Here is a 25427-nt window from a genome sequence, read left to right on the forward strand (position 1 = left end):
CCAATGGATTAGAACTAAGTATTTTGGATGAATACATTTTTGCTAGGAGATAAGAATTGAATGTCTTAGAAGAAAATGAAAGGAAATATTGCAAAAAATAAACAAATGTTGCATATATTAATAATTCGTGTGGACTGTTGTTAGGTTGTTGCAAGTCTTGGCTTTGAAAGAAAATGATTGAGCAACTATAGAAGTCATGTAGGGATGCAAGCTGGAATGACTAGGGAAAAGTGAATAATGTAGCCCAGCAGCAACATATTGCCATAAGATTATGTTCATAGTTGTGTTGTCAACTTTCATTAGATATTCATCTTCAGTGCTATGGAGTTAAATATCTACCAAAAGATTAAGCGTACGTATTTTTAGGATCGTAAGAAAATACATTAGTAAATTGTTATGAAATTATATGTAAAACATGGAATGTAAACATGAAAATAGATCTGTGAACGTAGAAACACCCTTTTACGATAAATTCTTACTTTACATTAAAAAAAATCTGCAAAGATATGACCCGAACATAGCTCTTCAAAACTGTAAAACTAGCAAAAATACGTTTGACCGCTAGCCTAGTGCTCTACCAAAGCAATTCCTGATTTCATGTCCAAAATAAAAGTCCATAGTAGGTTTTTAAGACTGCATAACGTCATTACACAAGTAGGCATTAAGTAAAATATTTTTTACTTAAGGACACAGAACAGTTACGCACATGAAAGCTTTCACTATGGATGCATGAAGAGAGAAGAGCATTTTAACTTGAAATATTGTAGGATACCTATTGCTGGTTTTACTAATTTCCTGTTTTCACACTGCCTATGCTTTTTATATTAGCACTCCTGGAAAGTATCAGTTATGTTTTTTAGGAGGATTAGATGAAACTGCCAAAACTCCAGGTTGTGATGTTGTACTTTAGAATTGTAAAACTAGATTCGTACAAGCAAAAAATATTAGTCCGCCATTGTAACAGGGTACATTCACAGATCTAATTTCTCCCTTTCGTTTCATGTTTTATATGGATTTTCTTATAATCCCAACAATACGTACACTTTTTTGGCAGATATCTAACTCCATAAAGTAATCATTTTTAAGAGAGTGTTCAGAATCTTGGCCTTCATGCCCTTTTCTACTTCCCCAAAATTCCCAAAAAGCATTATTCCCCAAAAGCATTATTATGTTTCTAATTTGCAAATATTGTTATCGCAATGACAGGAAGTGTATTTTGTCTCTTAGTATGACTTATCCAGTCACTGCTCTTATTAGTTGGCTTTATGATACTACCTTTGTATTCCTTCATACTAGATGCTGAAACATAGTCACATTAGGGCTTGCAGTGTCTGGATTTACATATTTACAAAAGTCGTCCAGCTCTAAGCCATGTGTTCACAGATTCTGGGGAAATAAAGAGCCTCTTTGCCAACATCCTGAAGTATTTATTTCATCTGTATCATTTTCTTCTTCCTTGTATTCTTGCTCTAGGTCATATACGCCCTCAACACCAAGAATGATGAACATGAGGACGAGATGGAGTCTATGCGGGAGGCCCATGAGGACGAAGTGCAGCACATTGTGACAGAGACACTTGACAAGATCATGCAGTACAAAAGCAAGATGGCTGACGAGGCCGACCTTAAGCGTCGTCTGCAGTCACTTGAGGAGTCGGTGGACTTGCACGAGCACATGAAGAGGCAGGCTTTGGCAGAATTTGAAATGTACCGGCAGCGCATGGAGGACTCACAGCTTTGCACTGAAGCGCAACACACACAGCGGGTGGTTTCCATGTCTCGTGAGGTGGAGGAGATGCGGCGCGACTTTGAAGAGAAGCTGTGCACCTTTGGCCATGCGCAGGCCCAGTTTGAGCAGGACAAGCGGAGGGCCATTGATGAACTACGTGCCTCCCAGCGCCAAGAGGTTCAGGAGCTGCTCCACAGCCAGCAGAACCAGAGTGCCAACTCTACTGTGGACCAAGAGAAGCTGGCTGAACTGCACAGGGCTGAGGTGGAGGCTCTCATGGAGCGTGTTGAGGAGCTGACCAAGGAAAAAGTCTGTCTGGTGGAGGAATATGAAGCCAAGCTCACCAAGGCTCAGGGATACTATGAACGTGAACTAGAGGCCATGAGGCGCACACAGCATATTACAGCTGAGAACCTGCTGGCCTGGAAGAGGACAGAGGTGGAGCTGAGGAAGGAGTTCCAGGCACAAGAAGCAACTCTGCAAAGAACCCTGGGAAAGCTCCGGGCTGAACTACAGAGGGCACAAGAAGATGGAAGAGAGAGCAGGGACAAGAGCAACAGGCTACAAGCCTCTCTCACAAATGCAGAGGGCACCATAATGGTACATTTGTCATGCATATTCATGGGTTAATTGTTGTGTGTTTCCTTACAGAAAACATGTTTTTGTTAATTTTCTTTGAAGATTTGGTATAAATGGCAACAGATTCGTATTATATATTATTATAAAATGTGCATATACAGAGCCAGGAGTTTTTGGGACGAGTTCCATCCTCCTACTTGCTCCTGTAGACTAAACCATGCAACTGTTGGCCTCTTGTCCAACTGCCACCCACTCCTACACATAACTTGTCCCAAACCAGACTGTCATCTCACAAATGTTTGTCAGGCACTTTAAGAGAGGTATCCTGCTGAACTTGAAGCAGCAAGAATGATGAACAAGTTATGTAATTTCAGGGATGTTTGGCATATTTTTACCCTTTAGAAAGGGGGAAAAATGTGCATGGAAAGACAAATAAATACATAATATATAATATTGAAGCTGAGAAATTTTAATTTTCTTGGAAATTTAACAAAACTTTCCAGTTCTTCTCCGCTCATGGTTGTAGCTTGGTCTACTTAAATGAAAGCAAATACATACAGTGGGTATAGAAGGTAACCACCTCTTTCAAAATGTTCACATTTTGTTGCCATATAAAAACTTTATTTACACATAGTAATCCACAATATCCAAGTAAAAAAAAATGGAAATAACTCTATTTGGATAAGTAAACACCCCCCACAGTTAATACTTGGTGGATCCCCCTTTTGCTTAAATTACCGCCATGTGCCACTCTTAGTGCTCCAGTCCCTGCTGAAGAGAAACACCCACAAAACAGGATGCTGCCACTGCCGTGATTTACTGTAGGCATGTTCTTCTTTGGTTGGAAAGATTTATTGGGTTTTCGCCAGACATATTATTTTGAGCTCAGTAGTGATGGCCCTTTGAGGCTTCATTACCATTCTTCTGGAAGCAAGATATTATGCTAGTAGCGCTAACTCATTTTCAAAATAAAAGCCATCATTGAAATAGATAAGTGTCACGATCCAAGGAGGGAGATGGAGACAAGCGCAGTGATTGAGACGTCTTTAATGTAAACAAAGGAGAGAAACAAAACGGAGTGCCGTATACTACAAAATACTCTCAGGAGTCAGGAACACAGAACCGTGACACATAGAAACACACACAATGACCGACAAGGACAGGCAGAAAATTGATGAATAAATACACAGGCTAATGACAAGAACAGAAACAGGTGAAACGAATAGACTGATTAACTGATACAAGAACAGGAAAGACCATACAAGGACAAGACAAGCCAAGGACAAAAAGAAAGCAGAATGGTCCCATCAGGCTGGGACTGTTACAATAAGGCAATATAGTTAACAATCTAGTCAGTACATTTTATGTTTAATGTCTGTTCCAATGTTTTTCTTGTCTGTTCTTTTTTACAGAATAGATTAACTATATTGCCTTGTAAATTACAATGATGGCTTTTATTTTGAACAGAAGATTTGATTGCTGCCAGCATAATATCCTGTTGCTAAAATAACGCTAATGAAGCCTTGTTTGGCCATCACTAGTGCTCGGGCCAAAATGTTCAGTTTTGGTCTCATCTGACCACAACATGTTTTGCCACTTTGGCTCGGAATTTACAATGTGCTTTTTGGCAAAGCTCAAACAAGACTTGATATTGCCTTTTTTTTTGTTTTTGCCACCCTCCCATAGAGCGCTTGTGATATTTTGATCACCTGCACACATTGACCATTTTTGCCAGTCACCATCGGCTTCTTGGTAGGTTCTATGATTATTCCCCTCCTTGCCCGGTCATCCTATTTGGAGGGACGGACTGATCTTTGCAGGGTCTGGGTAGTGCCATATGCCTTCCACTTCTTAATAATGATCTTAACTGTGTTCCAAGGGATAGAGAAAGCCTTTTAAATATTTGTATATCCATCTTGTGGCTTGTGCCTTTTCAAACCTTGTAGAGTTTTTGAAAGTACCTTTCCGCCCAGAGTGGATTCTTTGCTTTGAATTGCACTACTAAGCAGTGGAGTCCCTACTTCAATTCTGAACTAGTCAAAGTAAACTGATTTCAGATGGAAGCCAATTAGCTTTGTTTGTAATCTTAAAGGTGGTTGGTTATACCTCAGCATGTTTGAAAATTCCAATTCTAAAAGGGGGATGTTCGCTAGGGTATGTTACTGTTGTAACGTTTTTTAGAACATTCTGAAAGGGGGTGGTGACTTTCTATACCCACTGTAGGTGCAGTTCATCTTGTGCTTGACTAAGAGAGCAGAATAAGTTGCTGAACTTCAAGATATACATTTTGTGTGTGAATAATTCAACAAAGAGGGGCTTTTAACAGAATACTACCTGGTGTCCTTGGTGTGAAATTATCCTAAATTATAATTGAAGAATTAACACAAAGTAAAGATTTGAAGGCACAACAAAATCTGTGAAACATAAAATTTTTAATGTTGTATTACTCAAGTTCAGGACTCTTGACTTGACTTAAGGGGAGGCAGTCTAGTGGTTAGAATTTATAATCAATGTATATTCAGATGCAGATGGACTCTTAATTTCTTTCAAAAGCAAATGTTAGTACTATTTAGTTATACTCACAATGAGCCACAGTGTGAAAAGTCAACAATTAATTACTGAGTTGCCTCATTAAATACAATTAACTCCTACTTGAACACTAGGGACTTGACCAAGACATGATGTTTAGTGACTGGAATACATCACTGATATTATTGAATACATTATCATTGTGGTATTTTGACCTTATTCTTGACATGATGTCTCAGAACTTACACAAACAACTGGAGGAGGCCATTCAGGATGGGGAGATCTGGGTGATGCAGCTGAAGGACACTGAGCATGAGCTGGAGGCAAGCCGAGATCGAGTGCAGCAGCAGGCTACTGAGATTCTTCACAAAGCCAGTGAGATATAAAATCTTCTTCATTTAGCTTGAGGGTTTGGATGAAGGACACTCATTTATGTCATTTTGCATTGATTTAAGTATGTTATGTATTGCTAATTACTGTGATGCTGCTTGTAGTTTTTCAAATGTTAGTTTTTGTGGTATAGGGGTAAGCAATGAGGGTTAAGTAAGTTATTTTTAGTGAAGTAGGGCATGCTCAGATATAGTTTTTATCCAAATAACAATTATTAGATGCTTGTTTGACCAGCTATTTATATTATCCCTCAAAGTGACAAACACTTAATGCTTCCACCCACGTTGCCAAGCATCAACCAAAGGGACTCCCACTTACCACCCTGAAATGAGGGCAGAGTATTGCCAGCAGTTGATATTTCAGCAGATCAGATCCAGATCAGACCCCCTAATTGGAAAACATTGCCTTTCTGTCCTTGCCCTTCATAAACGTACAATTTGCTTGTTGTCGATATGCATCCCAGGTCAGATAGGCTCTCTACAGGCCACCCATATGAGCCATGAGGCCACCATCAGGGACTTGGACTTGGAGCAGAATCGTCTGAGAGAGAAGATTCTCCGATTGGATGAGGAGAGGGAAAGGCTGCTCAATCAGAGCCAGACCACTGACGAGCAACACAAACAGCAGGTCCTATCCCTAGAGCAGGTATTCAACTTCTCTTTATTTTTGCTGAACAGTATTATATACACAGTGGCTTGCAAAATGACTCTGTCCCCTGAACAATTTTGCACTGTTAATGTAGTTCTGGGGCCTATGTTGTGCTTAAAACTCTTAAGTAGTGGTTTAAGCCCAGAGTGTTATCCTGGGTGATATTTGCCAAGGTCAAAATGTTGAGTACAGCAGAATAGGTGTCAACCCACATGTTGCGAAAACAGACAAATGCTTTGTTTTAATCCTGCTGGCTAGTATTAGCGGTTGTAATATTATAAAGCTGCATGTCTGTTTTGGTAATGTGCGACATAGTGATAAAGTGAAGAAGGTATCTATCTGTGGTAACACCAATGATGTATGTAATAATCATAATAAAATTGTTTATGGTCTAGCCTAAACACAACAGGTAAATTATTGATACTTCAATACGTTATTGCTGTACAACCACTGAAAAACATGTATAATCTATGCAATTTCTCAGATTAATAACAATCTCATTGAAAAATTGACATGCAACATGGGGCAGCAGCTCGGGATCCTCCAGTGAGAGCTGGCAAATGTGGCTTGGGAAAGGGAAATTTGGGGTCCCCTGCTGGACATGCAAATATATAAATTTTTATTGTATACTCTAAAATGTCTAAGGAGTAGCGGAATCTGTTTTATGTTTAAGATGGCAAGGCACTATAGACATTTGTTTTGTAATAATATAATATTATATATAAGTAATATAATTACAAAAGTACTTATTTTCATGTATAATGTGATTGTAATTCCATCGATAGACACTCTTAAAGGAGTAAGTACAGAGACACATTTCTCTTGGCACAATTAACAGTTTATTTGCAAATAGAGAAATGTGTAAAAAGCTTAGAGGATAATCATCTGAGGAGTCTCTAAAGCATTTGGAAGTACATTCAATACTTATAGAGGTATGGGTAGAGATAAGAAGTCTGTAATTTTTATCATAGGTACACTTCAACTGTGAGAGACGGAATCTAAAATAAAAATCCAGAAAATCACATTGTATGATTTTTAAATAATTAATTTGCATTTCATGCACAACCCTCACAAGCACCCGGCTGAGTGCCGCTATGTTGGAGTTTTCCCCAGTGGATGAGAGAGTCGCCTCCCTACGCCTACGGGTTGTGGGGGGGGGAATCTCTGACTGTTGTTTGTGCATATGCCCCGAACAGCAGTTCAGAGTACTTGGCCTTCTTGGAGACCCTGAAAGGAGTCCTGTATGGGGCTCCAGTAGGGGACTCCATAATTCTGCTGGGGGTCTTCAACGCACAAGTGGGCAATGATGGAGACACCTGGAGAGGTGTGATAGGGAGGAACGGCCTCCCTGATCTGAACTTGAGTGGTCGTTTGTTTTTAGAGTTCTGTGCTAGTCATGGATTATCTATAACGAACACCATGTTCGAACATAAGGATGCTCATAAGTGTACGTGGTACCAGAGCACCCTAGGCAGAAGGTCGATGATCTATTTTGTGATCGTGTCATCGGATCTGAGACCGCATGTTTTGGACACTCGGGTAAAGAGAGGGGCGGAGCTGTCAACCGATCACCGTCTGGTGGTGAGTTGGGTCAGGGGGTGGGGGAAGGCTCTGGACAGACCGGGAAAACCCAAACGGGTAGTGCGGGTTAACTGGGAACGTCTGGAGGAGGCCCCCGTCCGAAAGATCTTCAACTCACACCTCCGGCCGAGCTTTTCTGGCATCCCTGTGGAGGTTGGGGGCATTGAACCTGAGTGGTCAATGTTCAAAGCCTCCATTGCCGAAGCTGCGGCGGGGAGCTGTGGTGGAAATGTCTTAGGTGCATCAAGGGGCAGTAACCCTCAAACACCCTTGTGGACACCAGTGGTCAGGGAAGCCATCTGACTGAAGAAGGAGGCCTTCCAGGATATGTTATCCCGGAGGACTCCGGAGACGGTTGCAGTGTACCGACAGACCTGAAGGGCTGCGACCTCTGCTGTGAAAGAGGCAAAACAGCGGGTGTGGGAGGAGTTTGGGGAAGCCATGGAGAAGGACTTTCGGTTGGCACCAAGGTGTTTCTGGAAAACCGTCCGCCACCTCAGGAGGGGAAAACGGGGAACTATCCAAGCTGTGTACAGTAAGGATGGAACACTGTTGACTTCAACTGAGGAGGTAATTGGGCGATGGAAGGAACACTTTGAGGAACTCCTAAATCCCACTAACACGTGCTCTATAGTGGAGGCAGAGCTGGAGGCTGATGGGGAAGCATCGTCAATCTCCATGGCAGAAGTCACTGAGGTAGTCAAACAACTCCAAAGTGGCAAAGCTCCGGGGATTGACGAGATCTGTCCAGAAATGTTGAAAGCTTTGGGTGTGGAGGGGACGTCTTGGATGACACGCCTCTTCAACATTGCGTGGGAGTCAGGGAAAGTGCCTAAAGAGTGGCGGACAGGGATGGTGGTTCCCCTGTTTAAAAAAGGGGGACCAGAGGGTGTGTGCCAATTACAGGGGTATCACACTTCTCAGCCTCCCTGGGAAAGTCTACTCAAAGGTACTGGCAGATAGTCGAACCTCAGATTGAAGAGGAACAATGCGGATTCCGTCCTGGTCACGGAACAACCGACCAGCTCTTTACTCTTGCAAGGATCCTGGAGGGGGCCTGGGAATATGCCAATCCAGTCTACATGTGTTTTGTGGATTTGGAGAAGGCGTATGACCGGGTCCCCCGGGAGATACTGTGGGAGGTGCTGCGGGAGTATGGGGTGAGGAGGTCCCTTCTGAGGGCTATCCAATCCCTGTACGTCCAAAGTGAGAGCGGTGTTCGGGTTCTCGGTTGTAAGTCGGACTCGTTCCAGGTGAGGGTTGGCCTCCGCCAGGGCTGCGCTTTGTCACCGATCCTGTTTGTAACTTTTATTGACAGGATATTGAGGCGTAGTCGGGGTGGGGAGGGGTTGCAGTTCGGGGGGCTGGGGATCTCATTGCTGCTTTTTGCGGATGATGTGGTCCTGATGGCATCATCGGTCTGTGACCTTCAGCACTCACTGGACCGGTTCGCAGCCGAGTGCGAAGCGGTTGGGAGCGGGAGATTGGCCGGAGAATCGGAGCAGTGGGGGCGTTATTGCATTCACTTTACCACACCGTTGTGACGGAAAGAGAGCTGAGCCGGAAGGCAAAGCTCTCGATATACCGGTCAATTTTCGTTCCTACCCTCACCTATGGTCATGAAGGCTTGGTCATGATCGAAAGAACAAGATTGCGAGTACAAGCGGCTGAAATGGGTTTTCTCAGAAAGGTGGCTGACTTCTCCCTTAGGGATAGGGTGAGAAGCTCAGCCATCCGTGAGGAACTCGGAGTAGAGCCGCTGCTCCTTTGTGTCGAAAGGAGCCAGTTGAGGTGCTTCGGCCATCTGGTAAGGATGCCCCCAGGACGTCTCCCTAGGGAGGTGTTCCAGACACGTCCAGCTGGGAGGAGACCTTGAGGTAGGCCCAGGACTAGGTGGAGAGATTATATTTCGACACTGGCCTGGGAACGCCTTGGGATCCTCCAGTCAGAGCTGGGAAATGCGGCTCGGGAAATTTTGGGGTCCCCTGCTGGAGCTGCTGCCCGATACCGGATAAGCGGATGAAGATGAGATGAGTCTGCGGAAGTACGTTTCACAGTGTTTGCAAGTGGATATACCCCTGATAACTTTGATTGGCAGGCCATAGCCCTTTCTGACCAATGAACTGAAGATTCCAACATTCCAAATATCAAGTTATTTATACTATACACATTTTTTTATACAACTACAAAAGTAATTCCAAGTAATTCCAAGTGTGCAAAGTAAAAAAATTTAAACTTTTGTTGCTGTTTTACCTTCATATAAAAAGGGATTTACACCCATTTTAGAGGTGGCCTTATTTATTTTGTAAGAAAAATTAGTCATCACATTCTCAAAATGTGTTTTTTCTTTTTGCATATTTATAAACAAACCTGTCGCTTGCGGCGCCGTGTCCGCTGTTTGATGTTTCTCTTGGCTGCTTTGTCCAAGTTGTTTATGAACAATGTTTCTCCCTTTGTCCAGTATCGGATTGCAGTTGCATCTGAAAAGTCAAGTGTGGTGTTTTAGCAATTATAATATGCAGTAAACCAATGCAGTAAAGCAATAAATGTGAAAATCTTTTTGCCTTGCCCCTTCTACGCTTAACAAATAAATGTCTATAGATAAATTATAATTAACAACTTAAACTCAATTACAAGGTGTTAACCAATTTATATAACTAGGTAGTGTTCATTGGAGTTTTATTCCCGCCAAATTATTCCTCACCAAAGCCCACAATCCAGACAAACTAAAACCAATCTTGTTTAATACATGTGCATGAGGAATGTTCTATTTCACGCAGCCACCAAACACTTATTGATTTATTTCCTTTGACTATTCTTTTTTTTTTTTTAGGTAATATAAATTCACATTCAACTATCATGCAGCATATATTTTTCATCCTCGCCAGCAGTATTGAAAATGGGGTAAATCCTGGCAATTAGCAAATGATACAAATTATAATACAATTAAAAACCGCACAAATCTAACATACATACTGTAGTTAAATGTTCAACTTACAGATGATATATTTTGTCTTGCTCAACGAAGACCAGGCGGGGCCTGGTCGAGCAAACTGTTAGAAATACAGTCAATAGACTGGTTAATTTGCTAGGTATGTATGTGTATAAATATTTCTATATAATGTTTTACTATGGTTAGTTATGTAGTTACAAAAAGCAATATTAAGCGCATTGTATGTAACAATAGCACCCAACAAGCTAGATAGCTGGAACACAAAACAACTCATTACCGAACGTACTGCTAGCTGTAAGCTCTTTTTTCGATTACCTTGATTTGTAGTAACTGACTGTCTTAATCTGTTGTCACGTTTTCAGTAGCCATTTCCATGGCTTGGCAAGTTGAATAGAAATTACTGGAATGCATTCTCTACGCTTTACTGAAATGTTAGACTTTGTTTACAACCACCAGTAAAACACAACTGCGAAGTAAAACATTCTTGTGAGTTTAAAAAATAAGCAGGGTGGTAGTGAACGCCAATCCTCTGAATCCACCCTCACTGGTTTTCTTCGCCAGATTGGGTTAATTAGTTTTCCCCCAGATAGCAATGAGTCGGCGGACCAGCGGCGGTCCTCCAAAGTCAGTAGAAGCGTCAGAATGTCTTAATCGCAAACACGTTTGCCGGCTCACCGCCAGCGGCAGCCGCCTTCCTACCGCCTTTGTTCTGCGTACGGCCCGTGGGCCAACCGCCGTTCCACCGCCGTTCCACCTTCCGCGTCAAATGCTTTTTTCGAGCGATCTGCCGCTTTTATATATATATATATATATATATATATATTTAATATTTATAGCATGCAGATTATCGAAAATAATGATTGATCAAACCAGACAAATTTCCATTTGGTGTTTTAATTCCACATTTCACAAAAACCGAGGTGGAAATTCCATGTATCGACACTCTTAAAGGAGTAAGAAACAGAGACAAAGTTCTCTTGGCACATTTTAACAGTTTTATTAACTATTATACAAATATGAGACGTGTCAACCGCTTACCAACATAATCGTCTGAGGTGTCTCTAACTCCATACATGAACAATCTGTATTTATTACATTGAAAAAGGGGTGTGGTAAGATGCTGCCATCTGTCTTGTCACAAGAGTTTACCCTAAGGGCGGGCTGTCCCCCCACCTTATCCTTCTCAACTCCTGAGGAGACACAATGTATGGATAGTCAACAGAGACACTAAAGGGTTATACAGATTTGCGAGTACCCCTCTAATCCACCTGTGCTGGTCAAGGATGTCTCCTATTCAAACACCAGACCCCTCTCGGCATCTTTAACTAGTAACTCATTCATACATGTATAGGACGACAAAGAATACATCCTTCTTCTAGGCAGGAGGACATGGCCCAAATACCTAATAATCCTCTGATATTATACAGACGTGTGTCACAATCAAAGTACAGATTTACATATCAGCCAATGGAAAGACATTTCTCAAATGCACCTTAGTTCAAAATTTCCATAACACTCCATCCTCTTGATACCATGTCAAACCTTGGTATCAATCCTTAAACAGTTCACTCATTAGGATGTAGAATGCAACAAAACAGTACTATTTAACAACATGACCCAGTCAATATCATTACCCTTAATGATTAGAGAACGGAACAAATCTGAAATGTCTGGATCTTCATTTACATTCTTCTAGATCATTACCTTTGTATAAACTCCAAGATCACACGTTTTCATTATACAGAATCATAACATGGTACAACAACACCTTTTATGTTAAAATCATTGGTCAAAGGAAATGATTTCAGGTGACATATTGACAGTATGGGATATGCAGCATCGACACGGGAGTGCGTAAACACATATTACTGAATGCATCCTTCAATTTCTCACTGTTACAAAGTCCTCTCATGCCAATTGCTTGATTCACTGAAAAGTCCTCTCCGTGGTTCTATTTAGATGTACTTCCAAAGTCATCACAAATGTTCTGCTCCTCCAAATGTCAGACAGTCAGTTATGAACCATTTCTTCAGCAGGCCAGTGTAACAGAACGTAAAAGTCAGATGTATATTCCAAGGTGTTGTCCTTCTTTCTAGCTGCTTTATCAGCCAGGCCAGGAGAATCTGTGTGTTCTCCCTTGTGAATTCCAAGATGACCAGTTTTAGCTAAAGGTTCTATAGCTAAAGGCCAGGTAGAAAGTGACTTCAATTCACTGTGCCTAACCTTTAAACACCGAAGCCCTCCTGTAGCGTGTGTCGTCGACCGCAGGTTCCTCTCTCAGCTACCTGGACAGCAGATGAGATGTACCTGGTATGGACCAATCAGCGTAGCATGATAAAAACAGTAGTAGAACAGACCCTTATAACTGCAATGATGACCTGTGGCACAAGGATTTACAAGCTATATTTAAAAATAGAATATCAGTTAAGCACTATGACTGAATGAAAAAAGCTCATGTTAAAAACAGAGTAAGTAGAATATTTGGTACCAGGTAATGTGCAATATCAAGTATCAGAGGTATGAAATAGTATTTCCAAGCTATTATTAATAGAATAACAGTTAAGCACACTGACGGAATGAAAGTAGAATTTTGGTACTAGTTAATGTGCAGTATCAAGTAACAGGTATGAAATAGGATTTACAAACTATAATAGAATCATTAAGCACTGACGGAATGAAATAAGCCAATACTAAAGTTAAAATACACATAAAAAAGTAATTTCCACAGTGAACAGGGTGGATTTGGTGAGGCTAGTCTGGCACTTCTGGCTTCTTGATGTTACTGACTGCAGGATAAAGAAAGTGTTCCAGTTGTCAGTGATGCTGGGGTGTCAGTAGTCAGCCTAGGTTTAAGGGGTCGGCTGTGGGTCCCTCTCAGCTGTGCGGCGCCTTTTTCTGCCTTCACGGTCAGATGCTCCTTTCAGGTAAAGCGTTACGCAACTACAGGGGTTCCCAGAAAAAAATTATAAAGTAGTCAGTCCCTCAAAGTGGTCCCTCAAATACTAAACTATGAAATTTATATCTAGGTCTACTACATGTACAGGTATTAAACTAACAACCACAGGTGTTGTTTGCAAGTTGTACCTAATTGCCCAGTGCGAGCAAACGTCTTCAACATTGTCCCTACTTCACCTGCTCTTGAAGTGAGCCGCTGTCATCCGAAGCTACCAAATGAAAGGCATATGGTAATTCTGAACCTACATTACACACACAAAAAAGGAAAAAAGAAAGAGTGCACGTTCTCACCTGCTTGTGCATTGCATTCCCTCAGGGCTTGGTTTTCATTCTGGAGTCTCTGGAAATCTACATAAAAAAAACAAAAAAAACAACTAAAGGCAATATTTTCAATACTGTTAAAACACTGGACAATAAGACGTAGGCCTAGAATATACCTTCATAGCTGAAAACTTTGTGCTGAACACGCGATGCCAGGGGCGTCCAAGGGCCAATAACAAAGCGATGACATTTCTCCTGTTGATAATCATTGACGTAACAATGTTTGAAGTAATTGCATACATTTAATGAATTGGACTTAAATGTAAAACTTAGTTTAGCGCAACGTATTGCATACCTCCAGCGTTTTCACCCATATGCTGCCAGGATAAATTTGCTGCTGGGGGTGTAAAGCTTAGTACTTGACAAGCTGGGGGAACAAACATAACAGCTTTAATTTCACCGCAGAGATTGCATATTCAGTAATGAAACAATAATTTAACTGTGCAAAGCTGATGGAATGTACAACACACCTCGACACCTTTTATCCAGAAAGTCAAGTGCCCTAATGAAAAACAGGTTATAGATAAAAGGATTTCTCATCTTAAATAGAAGCAATAGTTTCCAAGACAAAAAACATCACAAATAACATCACTAACTTGTACTAAAACTCTTAGTTCTGTGAAGTGGAGTCTGGATTACTGGGAAGAAACCTGGTTCTGAGAAAGAGGGAACAGAAATTTGAAAATCTAACAAAGTGTATAGTTTACTGGCAGGATCAGAAATTAAGCATTACAGGAATACATTTTACATACCAGCTCTGAAGTCTACAGATGGCTCAACATTTTCCTGGTTTTCTGGAATTGATGCAACTTCTGTAGCATATAGTGATTCAAGTGAATGTCCTGTTTGTCCCTCTCAACTCTTTTCAGTATTATTTTCCTTTTGGCCCAGTAACTAGACATTGTGACTAACAATGCATTTACCTTTAAAGCCAAAACGATTGACCAACAGTAGGTCTCTTAGGTGAAGATAACCAGTTCTGCTCTGGTCAAGGTATCTGCAAGAAAACATGAACAAAACCAGATTGTTAACGTTAGGAATATACATTAGCTATGCTGTGGGGTGGAAACGTTATCAGCCAAATGTGGAACAGTGAAATTGTTAAAAAATTAAATGTACTCATAGAGTGGTGTGATTCAAGTGAACACAGAATTGTCCTCAAACATAAAAAGTACAGCAGTTCAGATAATTAGAAATCACAATCGCCTTAAATCCAGTACAGTAGCAACACAGCACAAAACTTGCTAGCCACAGTGTGTAACAAAGACAAAACAGCATGTGCTAGCTAACACTTGCTAGCCACTCTAGCTACTGGACTAACAACATACTTATTCAGGCAAACAAAATAATTTAAACAAAATATATACATCGTTATTTTTGTAAGAAAACACCAAAAGTTAAACTTAGTCTTTCTAGATGTATAGCTTTTGCTACCTACTATAGCTCGTTACATTTCTACATGTACTAGCAACATTGCGTAACCAAGGCTATTTTAGCTAGTTAGGTAAGAACAAAGACAGGGTATCTGCACATTTTGTAACAGCAAATTTAATAACTTTTAAGACCTTTTTAAGTCCTCTAAAAGGAAAATGTAAGACTTCACCACAACAACCAAAAACTGAAAAATGTTCAATGCGACAACACAATGATGTGGCGAAGCATTAGCACAGCACAACTCACAAAGAGCCACGCTCCAGACAAGTCACAGGGACGAAGCGTTAACCGTTTCTTAAAAAAACTTTTATAGCAAGTCCTGATTCCTGCTGAACCCTGACATGGTTGATTATGGATGAACTTTCAGCCTTTAAGGTACTTCAAGTAATTTCTAAATTTTGGCCCCTAGCAGTTGGAAAAAGACACGGAAGACAGCCCCAGGACATTACAAAACCCACAAATACACAAGTTAATGTGGCTGTCAAATAGCCTTGTTGAGGTGGGTTTAGGGGTTCTCCCCCAAGGAAAGGTTTAGGGACAGATTAGTGTTTTCCATGTCATTTCAGACACAGATAAATGCAATAATCTATGCATAGACGTAATGATTGAAGATCCAGTCAGACAATTGTAGGAAAGATCAGGATCAGAAATTTATTTAAAAGTGCTTTGTTCAGTTACTACTAACAGTATACAAACAATAGCATGAAAACAGTCATGCTTACATAGGATGAGAAAAAAAATTGAGAAACGGCTTTGGACTAACCTATAAAGCCACAGTGCTGCTCAAACAAAAAAGGAACTAGGCCCAGTCAGTAACATTCAGCAAATAAATCAAATAAATAAACTAAATAAATCACCAAAGGTATGTAAACTTTCAAGTTCTGAAACTAAAAGCCCTCATGACAATTTTGTCAATTCTACAATCTTGTTTTCAATTTCTGCATCCAACTCAATAAGTTCTTTATGTTTATCTTTAGCTCGTCTCCTCAAAGAATTGGATTCTGTGATCAATGTGGCCATTTTACTACCACATGAACTTTCGGCTTGCACTGCCATTCTATCTGCATCATTCTCCAAAGATGTGCAAATTTCTCGAATTGATTTTTTCTTTTGCTTTAGCTCTTTCAGGTCCTCTTCGACATACTTTCTTTTCTTGGAGTTTTCTTCTGTCTCTCTCTTCTTTTTTTCCTCTTCCAAGTGTGCCCGGTAACGACTCCGTGCTGAGGAACAGTAACTGATTAGCTCTTTTGTAAGTGGCACTCGTGTCACCCCTCCACAAACATTCACTTGATCACAGATGAGCCTTTGAACAACAACTGTCTCCTCAGACATGTTGCACGTCTCCACTTCTTTGTTGATTGAGAAGCCCCGCTCCACTTCAGCTTGTCCATGTGAGAGGAGTAGTAACTTCTTGCAGAAGTTCCACAGGTCAGTGTAGGAACTAAGATTCTGAGACAGGAATGCATCAACCCTGGACACTGAAAGCTGGAAATTGGCAAATTCCAGCGATTTGGCCTCATTGGAAAGGGCCTTCTCAAACTGTAGAGAAATCACATCACCTGTAATAATGCATAAAGAAGAGCCAGTGTGAATAAAAAATTAGCATCACAACATAAAAGGCAAAGTTGCGTTCTTTTAAAGAGCCCAATCCACCCAGATTCTATCCATTTTCTGTTAATCCCTCTTCCATGAGAAATATTTGTACTAAAGAAAATCCCAGAGTTCTGCAGCTCATTGGTTTGCACTCAAGTTATATGCCAACCTTAAAAAATTTTTTTGTGTGGAATGGCCTGTTTAAATAGACTACATAACCTTATCATTTGAAGTCAGTGAAATAGTATCAAATATGTACACAGAAATGGGAATACATGTTGAATTTTATGTTACAGGTTATGTTATAGATATTGGTCTTAAAACTGATACAAATGGGATGATTTGTGTAAACAGTGAGTGCCATTCTATTCTTATTCCTGTAATTTACCAGAAGATATCCCGCCTGTCAACTGTTTGTCCAGCAAAAACTTCTCAATGAGGCGTTTCAGTTTCTGTAGGCATTCGTCAGGGCTGGAATAAATATATATATTGGAGTTAGATCAGTGAACTTATGTGTACTAAAGGTGTTGTGCATTATGACAAATAATTACCCTTATCAAATCCTCCAAGTCATTCCACAGGAAAGGCATCATGGGAGCATCTTTTTGATACTTTTCCAGAAATGGTTGAAAGGCTCTTGCTATGAACATAAAGAAGTGGAGTTTGGCACAGATAAAAGGATGCATTCCCTGGGTTCTTCACCTTCTTTGTTGACACTTGGTCAACAAACTTCTCAATAGACAGCCACATTTCAATGGCCCTCTCTGCAGCAGGCACATTTTCAAGCCAACGATGGCCACAGAAGGATAAGGGGAATGTGGATGACAGGGTTGCAGATGTGAAATCCTCTCTTCTTGCTGGGGCATTATTAAAGAGATAGTGGAGAGATCTCAGCACCTTTTCTACATGCCACACCTCAAATCCACCTTTAAATGAATTGTGTAGGGTGTGGATACCACAGCTTCCCACAACTTGGAGTTGAATCCCCCCAAACTGTTCTCCATGTTCCAGTTGTAGGAGATCCATGAATTTCCAATTTACTGCAGGTCCATCCATTGACACAGAAAGCATGTTCCTTAAATTAAGTTCCTTGGTGCCCTCCTGAAATTATAAAAAAAATACAAAACAAAGTCTACCTCAAGAATGATAAAGTTTTCATTCATGTTCACTCAGCTTAGTTGGTTTATCTTAAGTAGTAATTATCTAACTTTGGTCTGGGGACTACCATACCTCAGACTACCAAAGAGGTATGTGACACTGTCCATGTCAGTCACTATATATATATATATTTATATATATATAATTTTTTTTTTTTATTGGTTAAGTATTTTAACATATTCAAAGCATTTTAAATGTTATTTTGAGTCTTACCTTAAAATGCTCCAGCAAATCTTCTGCCGTTGAGTGGCCCAAAAACTGAGAACCAAGATAGCGAGATCTGACAATCGGGGCGCCAGTCTCGTCGGTTGACCAGTGTCTGACATGCAAGTCCAACTGTTTATTTTTTGTTGTTGTGTTCATGGACTCATCGAACATTATGACGAAAGTGTCCTTGTTTGCTCATGAAATTAATTCCTTCGTTAGGTATGGGGCAATACCAAATCGTGCTAAGTATGCAGTTTTGTCCCTCCCACATGTGAACGTACTCGCACAATCTGAGTCAGGGAACATTGCTTGAAAAACCAGGTGGATGTCCTCATTTGAGGTGTACGAGTGGTGGCGGCTTACGGTTTGAAAAACCCACAGTATTTCGGCCTTAAGTGTAGCTACATTCGCAAAGCTGCCGAAGGCATTGCTTGATAAAGTGGACGGCCTTGTGGAAGGCTGAGAGGTCGAAGTGCTCGGTTCATCACGAGATGAGAACATACTTATGGGCAAACTACTTGCCTGCGACGACACATACTTCTTGTGCTTCTCTCTCATATGCGAGTCGAGCGCTAGGTGGCCCATTGTCCCCAGCTGTATAGTTTTTTTACATAAAGCACATCTCGCTTCATGGTTGCTGGCTGTTTTCTTCAGCCACCCCCGATACTTTTCCTCCTCCAACCAGTTATCATTAAATACACATTTGCCCATGCTTGCGAATTAGCTAAATGCTGTGATAGCGATCCCATCAACGCAACGCATTCGTCAGTCACTTACTCGAATGTCACCTATAGATGCAGATTGCACCCACATAAATCGAAGTGCTGCCCCCAAATGGTGTGCTGGTCAAATTGAAATTTAAGGTCCCACATGAAATTTAAGACCTCCTTACCGAAACTTCCAGAATTCAAGACATTTTCAGACCTTAAAAATGGAAAATGTTATTTAAGACGTTTTAAGACTTTTTAAGGACCCGCGGGGACCCTGCAAAGATGACTACACATTTTAAATATATAAACTAAAAACAATGTAAACATAATATTGCGTTACACAAAAAGGAAACATGTACTTACTTAAACGATGGTAGTCGATGACTTTGCTAGCTAGCAAACTGCAGGCTGTAGTAACTCGCGATTGAGCGATGAAATGATGCGAACGTGTGTCCAAACCAACATGGCTGGTCGATTTTGAGAGTAGCCTTGTATTTAAAACCGTCTTGCCGCCAGACAGACGCGGTCCATTAGACCAAGGCAACTGCCAGGGAAAATGAAGCAGTCAGACCGCCGGCTGTTCGCGAGCGGCATCTCGCAAGAAATGGGAGTGACGTATTCGGCGGCAAATGTTTCATCCCCGCCAGCAGGACGCACCTATAGCCGACAGCTTAGGGCCAGCGGCAGAAAGAAGCTGTGCGGATATTTTTTGCCATCACTACACCCTCCTAATTCCATTAATTCCATTGGCCATCGAAACATACAGTATGTGCCCGGACTGTCCAGTTTTGAGACATAGTCGTAAACATTGTGTCATCTTCGCTCTTTTATTTATTTATCACATTAAACGTAATTTGCTCTACCGGATTTGTGTCCAGTCAAATGACGTAAGGCAGCGTAAGGCAGATGAAACAGGCCAATGCTGCAGTGTGCACAAAGTGCAAAGAAGTTTGTGGACACAAGCTAAGACAAAAGCAGAGAGGAAATCAATAGAAACTGAAAAGAGTGAGAATAACCAACTGACCAGTGTTTCTTTTGCAATTAATTCTGATATTATTTGCCTTCCCCATAAAAAGCTGTTTGTCATATCAAATTCTGATTTTCAGATTTGCATAGGGTTTTCACGTTATTATATCCATTGAGAAAGCAAACTTTTGCAGACCTGTAGCTCAACCGGTGCATCGGAGAAAACCAAAGGTTGATTCAAGTAAACAAAAGAACTCCCGCACACAGTCTGCATAACTTGCAAAAACAATGTTTCGGTACCAACTTTAGGTTGCCTGCTGAGTGTAAACTGTTGAAATCTTGGTACCGAAATGTTGTTATTAAATTCTTATTGCAAGTTACCCAGACTGTGTGCGGGATTTCTTTTGTTTACATTATTATATCCAAAGGATCTTGCCTTTGTTAGAAATCGGCTAGGATCGAATAGTGATTATTGCATACCCGTTTATGAAGGGAGAGAGAAATTATATTATTTATTGCAGCATTAGAAAGTATTGTTCATGTGGTTATGGACCTGGTCTTCCTTACACAACCTCAACCTCAAAACGCTGCATCAGCACAAAGGAAAAATGTAAATATCCAAACCAGCACAAACGGAGCACAAACGATTGAGCCTATTTCAAAGGAATTTTGAGCATATTGGGGGGCTGGTGACACCATACCCTATAATGAAATGTCTATTATTTAAAACATGTAGCAGCACTAACAAAATGTGTAACCGCACAAACAAACAAGACTTTTATGGGTGAATTTGGAAAAATTCAAAAGAGGCTCAATCACTCAAAAGAGGCTCAATCATTTGTGCTTCTTTTGTGCCAGTAAAGGTTTGTTTTTGCAACTGCTTTCTTACCGATAGTGTCAGAGCTATAGTGGAAAGAGAGTAAAACCAGTTTGCTATCCAGTAGGATTGTAGGTTATGCACCAAAAAAAGAACAATGAGTTTCCAAGGAACCGGTAGGTACACTTGAAATACACATGAAATAAAAGGTTAACACCATTTGAAAAGGGAGAAGGCTAATGCAGTATTGCACGTTAATAATACAACAGCATTGTAGTAAAACTACACTGTGTTTTAAATTCAGGGGAATATAACAATTGAGTTGTGCTGAAATTACAGTAATGTCAGGAAATAAATGAAATACAGGAGTGCAACATATCAAATTGACACATTCTGAAGTTGTAGTAGCGATTTTCATTCTGTATTGTTTTGTGGAACTTTCCTTACAGTTTCCTTGTTATTTCAGCATAAACCAATGATAAATAGGTGACTAGCATGCCCTTACCTAGTGTTGCCGTATCTTTCTTTTCAAAACAGCCCGAATAGAACCCTCAATAATGGCATAGCAAACAGCACTGTGAGCAAGAGTGAAAGTGGAATAAAGTGAATTAACACGAGGCTTACAATACACTAATTACAGAAACATGAATACATCGTGACTGAAACCACCAAGGATGTACGACACCATTATGCAGTATATCAGGATGCTGCAACACAGACATCACAAAGGCCAGATCATGTCATTATCAAATGAAACAAGATCAAACTCACAACAACAATGTTCCTTTGATGTTGTAACCCAGGTGTACTTTTTTGATTGAAAGTGCCACACAAATCCTTTCCCTGACAAAGTTGGTTTCCTATCTGTAGTTTGAACAGCTTCAAAGATATAGTCTAATAGCTAATTAATGCTAATTACTCAAATTATGCTAATTAGCATCTGTAAAATCAATAAACGTTTCATCATATGAACTGGGGATAGCCTTAACCTGTGAAACAAAACCTATGATAATGTCCAACAGTTAATTAATGCTAATTATGCTAATTAGCATTTGTAAAGATACAGCCAAGTAGTTAATTAACACTAATTATTCTAATTAGCATCTGTAAAATCAATGAACATTCCATCATGTATACTGGGGATAGCCTAAACTTGTTAAAGTTGGTTTCGTGTCTGTAGCTCAGGTGGTTAAAAAAATACAGCCTAGTAGTTAATTACTGCTAATTACACTAATTTGCCTATATACAATGACATTTTATATTCAAATTAGGAAAAAATAAACATTTCCTAATTTGAAGTAGGGATAGCCTAAACTGGTGAAACAAAGGTTGTTTTGTTTCTCTAGATTTAGCAGTTCAAAAGATACAGACTAGTAGTTAATGAACACTAATTATGCTAATTAGCATACATAATATTGATACATGTTTCATCATTTGAAGTGGGGCTAGCTAAACTGGTGAAACAAAGTTGGTTTCCTGTCTGTAGTTTGAATAGCTTCAAAGATACAGCGTAATAGCTAATTAATGCTAATTACTCTAATTATGCTAATTTGCATCTGTAAAATCAATAAATGTTTCATCATATGAACTGCGGATAGCCTTAACCAGTGAATCAAAACATGTCATACAGCCCAATAGTTAATTAACGCTAATTACGCTAGTTAGGATACTTAAAGATACAGCCTTGTAGTTCATTAACGCTAATTAACCTCTGTAAAATGAATAGACTTCATCATATGAGATTGGGATAGGCTACACTAGTGATTCAAAGTTGGTTTTGTGTCTGTAGCTCAAACTATTCAAAAGATACAGCCTAATAGTTAATTAAAGCTAATTAGCATACGTAAAATAAATAATTTCATAACTTGCATTGGGGATAGCTTAACATGTGAAACAATTTGGTTTCATGTCATTGTGCCAGTGCCTAAGTACTGATGCAGTGATTGTCGGGAGCACTTGGATTGCCCTGATCTTCCTGTTGCCCACAGAATACCCAAGATATTCGGCCTCTAATAACCCCAAACGACACTTAGGGTTGGCGGTGCATTCCGCCTCGTCCTCACCCAGCATGTGGTAGGTCGTGGATATTGCATTGATCCCCCGGAAATCGTTGCAAAGCCTTATGGTCCCATCCGACTATGGGGCTGGACCACTCACTGGTTGAGGGTTCTATGACCCCCAGCCGCTGAAACTCTCTTATCTCCTGCTCCCTTTCCGACACGCTTCAGGTATCCTATAGGGGTGTATACGCACCTTTTCCCAGGTGGGGTATGGATATGATGTTGGATGAGGGTGGTGTGGCCCGGGTTAGGGGAGAACACGTTTCAGAACTGATGTAGCACAAGCTCTTCCTCGTGTCGCTGACTGTGTGAGCAGGACTCATGTGCACCGGGGCGGCTGGTGTAGTTGGTTCCCTTCCCCTGGTAATCATCCAGGCCATGTCTCTCATTGTATTTTTTCAGGAGGTTTACATGGTATATCTGTTCCTCCCGCCTTCTCCCTGGGTGCTGGACCCAATAGTTGACAGGAGACACCTTCTCCAGCACCACATAGTGCCTCTTCCACTGGGCCAAGAATCAATGTTCGCTGTGGGAACGAGTAACAACATCTTGTCCCCCACGTTAAACTCTCTGGGGTCCAGCAGTCTTGTAATGGGAACGTGTCTGTGTTTGTTGTGCTTTCTGCATGTGTTCCCTCACAATGGGCCAGATTTCTGCAAGGATGTCTTTCATTAGTGTGACGTGTTCTATGGTCGTTCGAAAGGGGCATGGATGGGCTTCCCAGGTCTCCTTGGCCAGGAATACCCCATTGATACATGATGGACTTACCTTAGTGAAAATATCAAGTGTGGCAATAGCGTGTCCCAGTCCTTCCCATCTCGGGATATCACTCTTCTCAGCATGCTCTTGGTTGTCTTAAGGCGTTTGCAGAGTCTGTCCGTCTGCAGGTGAAATACACTGGTCTGAAATTGTTGTACTCTGTACAGCCTGCACAGCTCCTTCATCAGGCGTGACATAAACGACGTTCCCTGGTCGGTGATGATAGCACCCGGAAGCCCTACATGGGAGAACATCATGAAGAGCTCCTTGGCTATGCCCTTGGAGGCTAAGGTATGAAGGGGAATGGCTTCTGGATATTTGGTGGCATTAGTCCATCACTAACCAAGATGTACTTGTGTCCACACATGGATCTGGGAAGGGGCTGCACCAGGTCTACAGCAATTCTCTTGGATGGAGTCTCTATGGTGGCCAGAAGTCCTCTGAGGATGTGGCTGTGGGCCAGCTGTAACACAGTATCTCGGCACGACCGAGGCACCATCAGTAATTTCCTTTCCTACCCACTTCTCCTTGATACAGAAGACCCTGTTTAATTGTGTAATATGGGGGAGAGCGGTTACCATGGCTGTTGACGGGTCGGTCGTCCACCAATTTCACCTGTCTCATGGCCGGGGCACAGGTCCAGATCCTGGTGTTGCGCTGTCCCAAACTGCTCCACCAACTCCTTCGAGAGGTCCACCGGCCTCCCTGTCTCTCCAGGCAGGGGTTGCTCGAATTCCCTGTCGCAGGAGCCCATAGAGAAACCTTGTCACATTCCCTCCTGCAACGTCTTGTGGAAAAGACCAGTCGTTGTTCCTGGTCTTCGGACTCATCATCTGTCTCTAGGCCTCTGAAGGTGTCATCTGAGGTCTCCTGGAACATCTTTTCCTGTATTTCCTTTTTGGCCTCTGAAAACGGTCTGGGGGTACGGATGTGCATTGGCCCATATTTGGCTATGCAAATAATGTGTTGTTATTTGAATAGTATTTGGTTAACTGAAATACATGGTTTTAAAAACTACCGATACCACATACATACATACATACATAATGTGCCAATAACAGGGTGTTGTTCTCATGTAACATTAGCTCAATGTTTGTGTGACAAAAAAGTTAATGCGTGTATTGAGGAAGGCATGTGGTTGACCAGCGAAACTATTCAACTGTTAATTGAATACACACAAGTATTCGAATACTAAATACATTTCGGATATTCGACTATCCATGCCCATCCCTACTGGGGGGATGTCCCCAAGCAGCGCCGACCAGGGTCCATTCCTCACTCTGGAGCTGTTCCGTCTCATTCTTCTGGCACTATGTGCCAAGCCCTGTCAACACAGGGACCCTCAATAGGGGAACCACCCCTGCACGTGCTTGGCATATCCCTTTTCGAGTCAGCAGGGACAGGAGCACAGTGGGGTACCCATGGGTGTCACCATGGATGCAGGACATGGCGCCCTCCTCAGGCAACTGGATTAGCTGGCTCACCACTTCTTCCTGCACTACATCCCGAGTCAACCACGGCTACCATGTCCCTGTTGTGTAGGTGCACTGGAACTTCTTGAGCGGCAACCATCGCAGTCAACCAGCAGGGCTGCGTTGCACTGCCTTGTGAGGGAACCCCTCGGGCAGCCGAGGTTTCCATCACCATAACATTGTTGAGAGAACACTGGGGTGCATAATGATCTTAATGATTTCTCCACCCTGTCTGGCCTGATTATTTCACAGGTGGAATGATTCCACGATTTCACAATTTGTGGTGTTCAACTGCTCATGGGTTTGTCTGGCTGACAACCTTTTTGAGGTCTACTGGGAGTTTGAGCAGAACTTTATCAATGACCAGAGTCTCTATGATGTTGTCTGCGCCTTTGTCCGGCTCAAGCTAACTCTTAGTGAGTCTTATAAAGGCGTGTAATTTGGCCCATACCGGCTTTGTTTGCCGATACTTATGTAACTTTGCCGATACTTATGTAACTTAAGGACCAGTTATGTAACTTAAGGACTCTATTCCCTGGGGTTACAGTGGGGAGAACAAGTATTTGA

General features: G+C 41.4%; 1 protein-coding gene across 3 annotated transcripts in view; it reads left to right on the forward strand.

The window, feature by feature from the left end:
* LOC105031273 (protein FAM184A) overlaps positions 1-25427 on the forward strand; it is a 249226-nt gene that overhangs the window by 16110 nt on the left and 207689 nt on the right. For all 3 annotated transcript variants that reach the window (XM_020044400.2, XM_013132781.3, XM_029125749.2), the window contains exons 2-4: positions 1474-2328; positions 5076-5211; positions 5690-5871. In XM_020044400.2, the coding sequence (XP_019899959.2) occupies positions 1474-2328; positions 5076-5211; positions 5690-5871 (1173 nt within the window). The remainder of the gene's footprint in view (positions 1-1473; positions 2329-5075; positions 5212-5689; positions 5872-25427) is intronic.

Source organism: Esox lucius, chromosome 15 (assembly GCF_011004845.1).
Source record: "Esox lucius isolate fEsoLuc1 chromosome 15, fEsoLuc1.pri, whole genome shotgun sequence".
Taxonomy (NCBI): domain Eukaryota; kingdom Metazoa; phylum Chordata; class Actinopteri; order Esociformes; family Esocidae; genus Esox; species Esox lucius.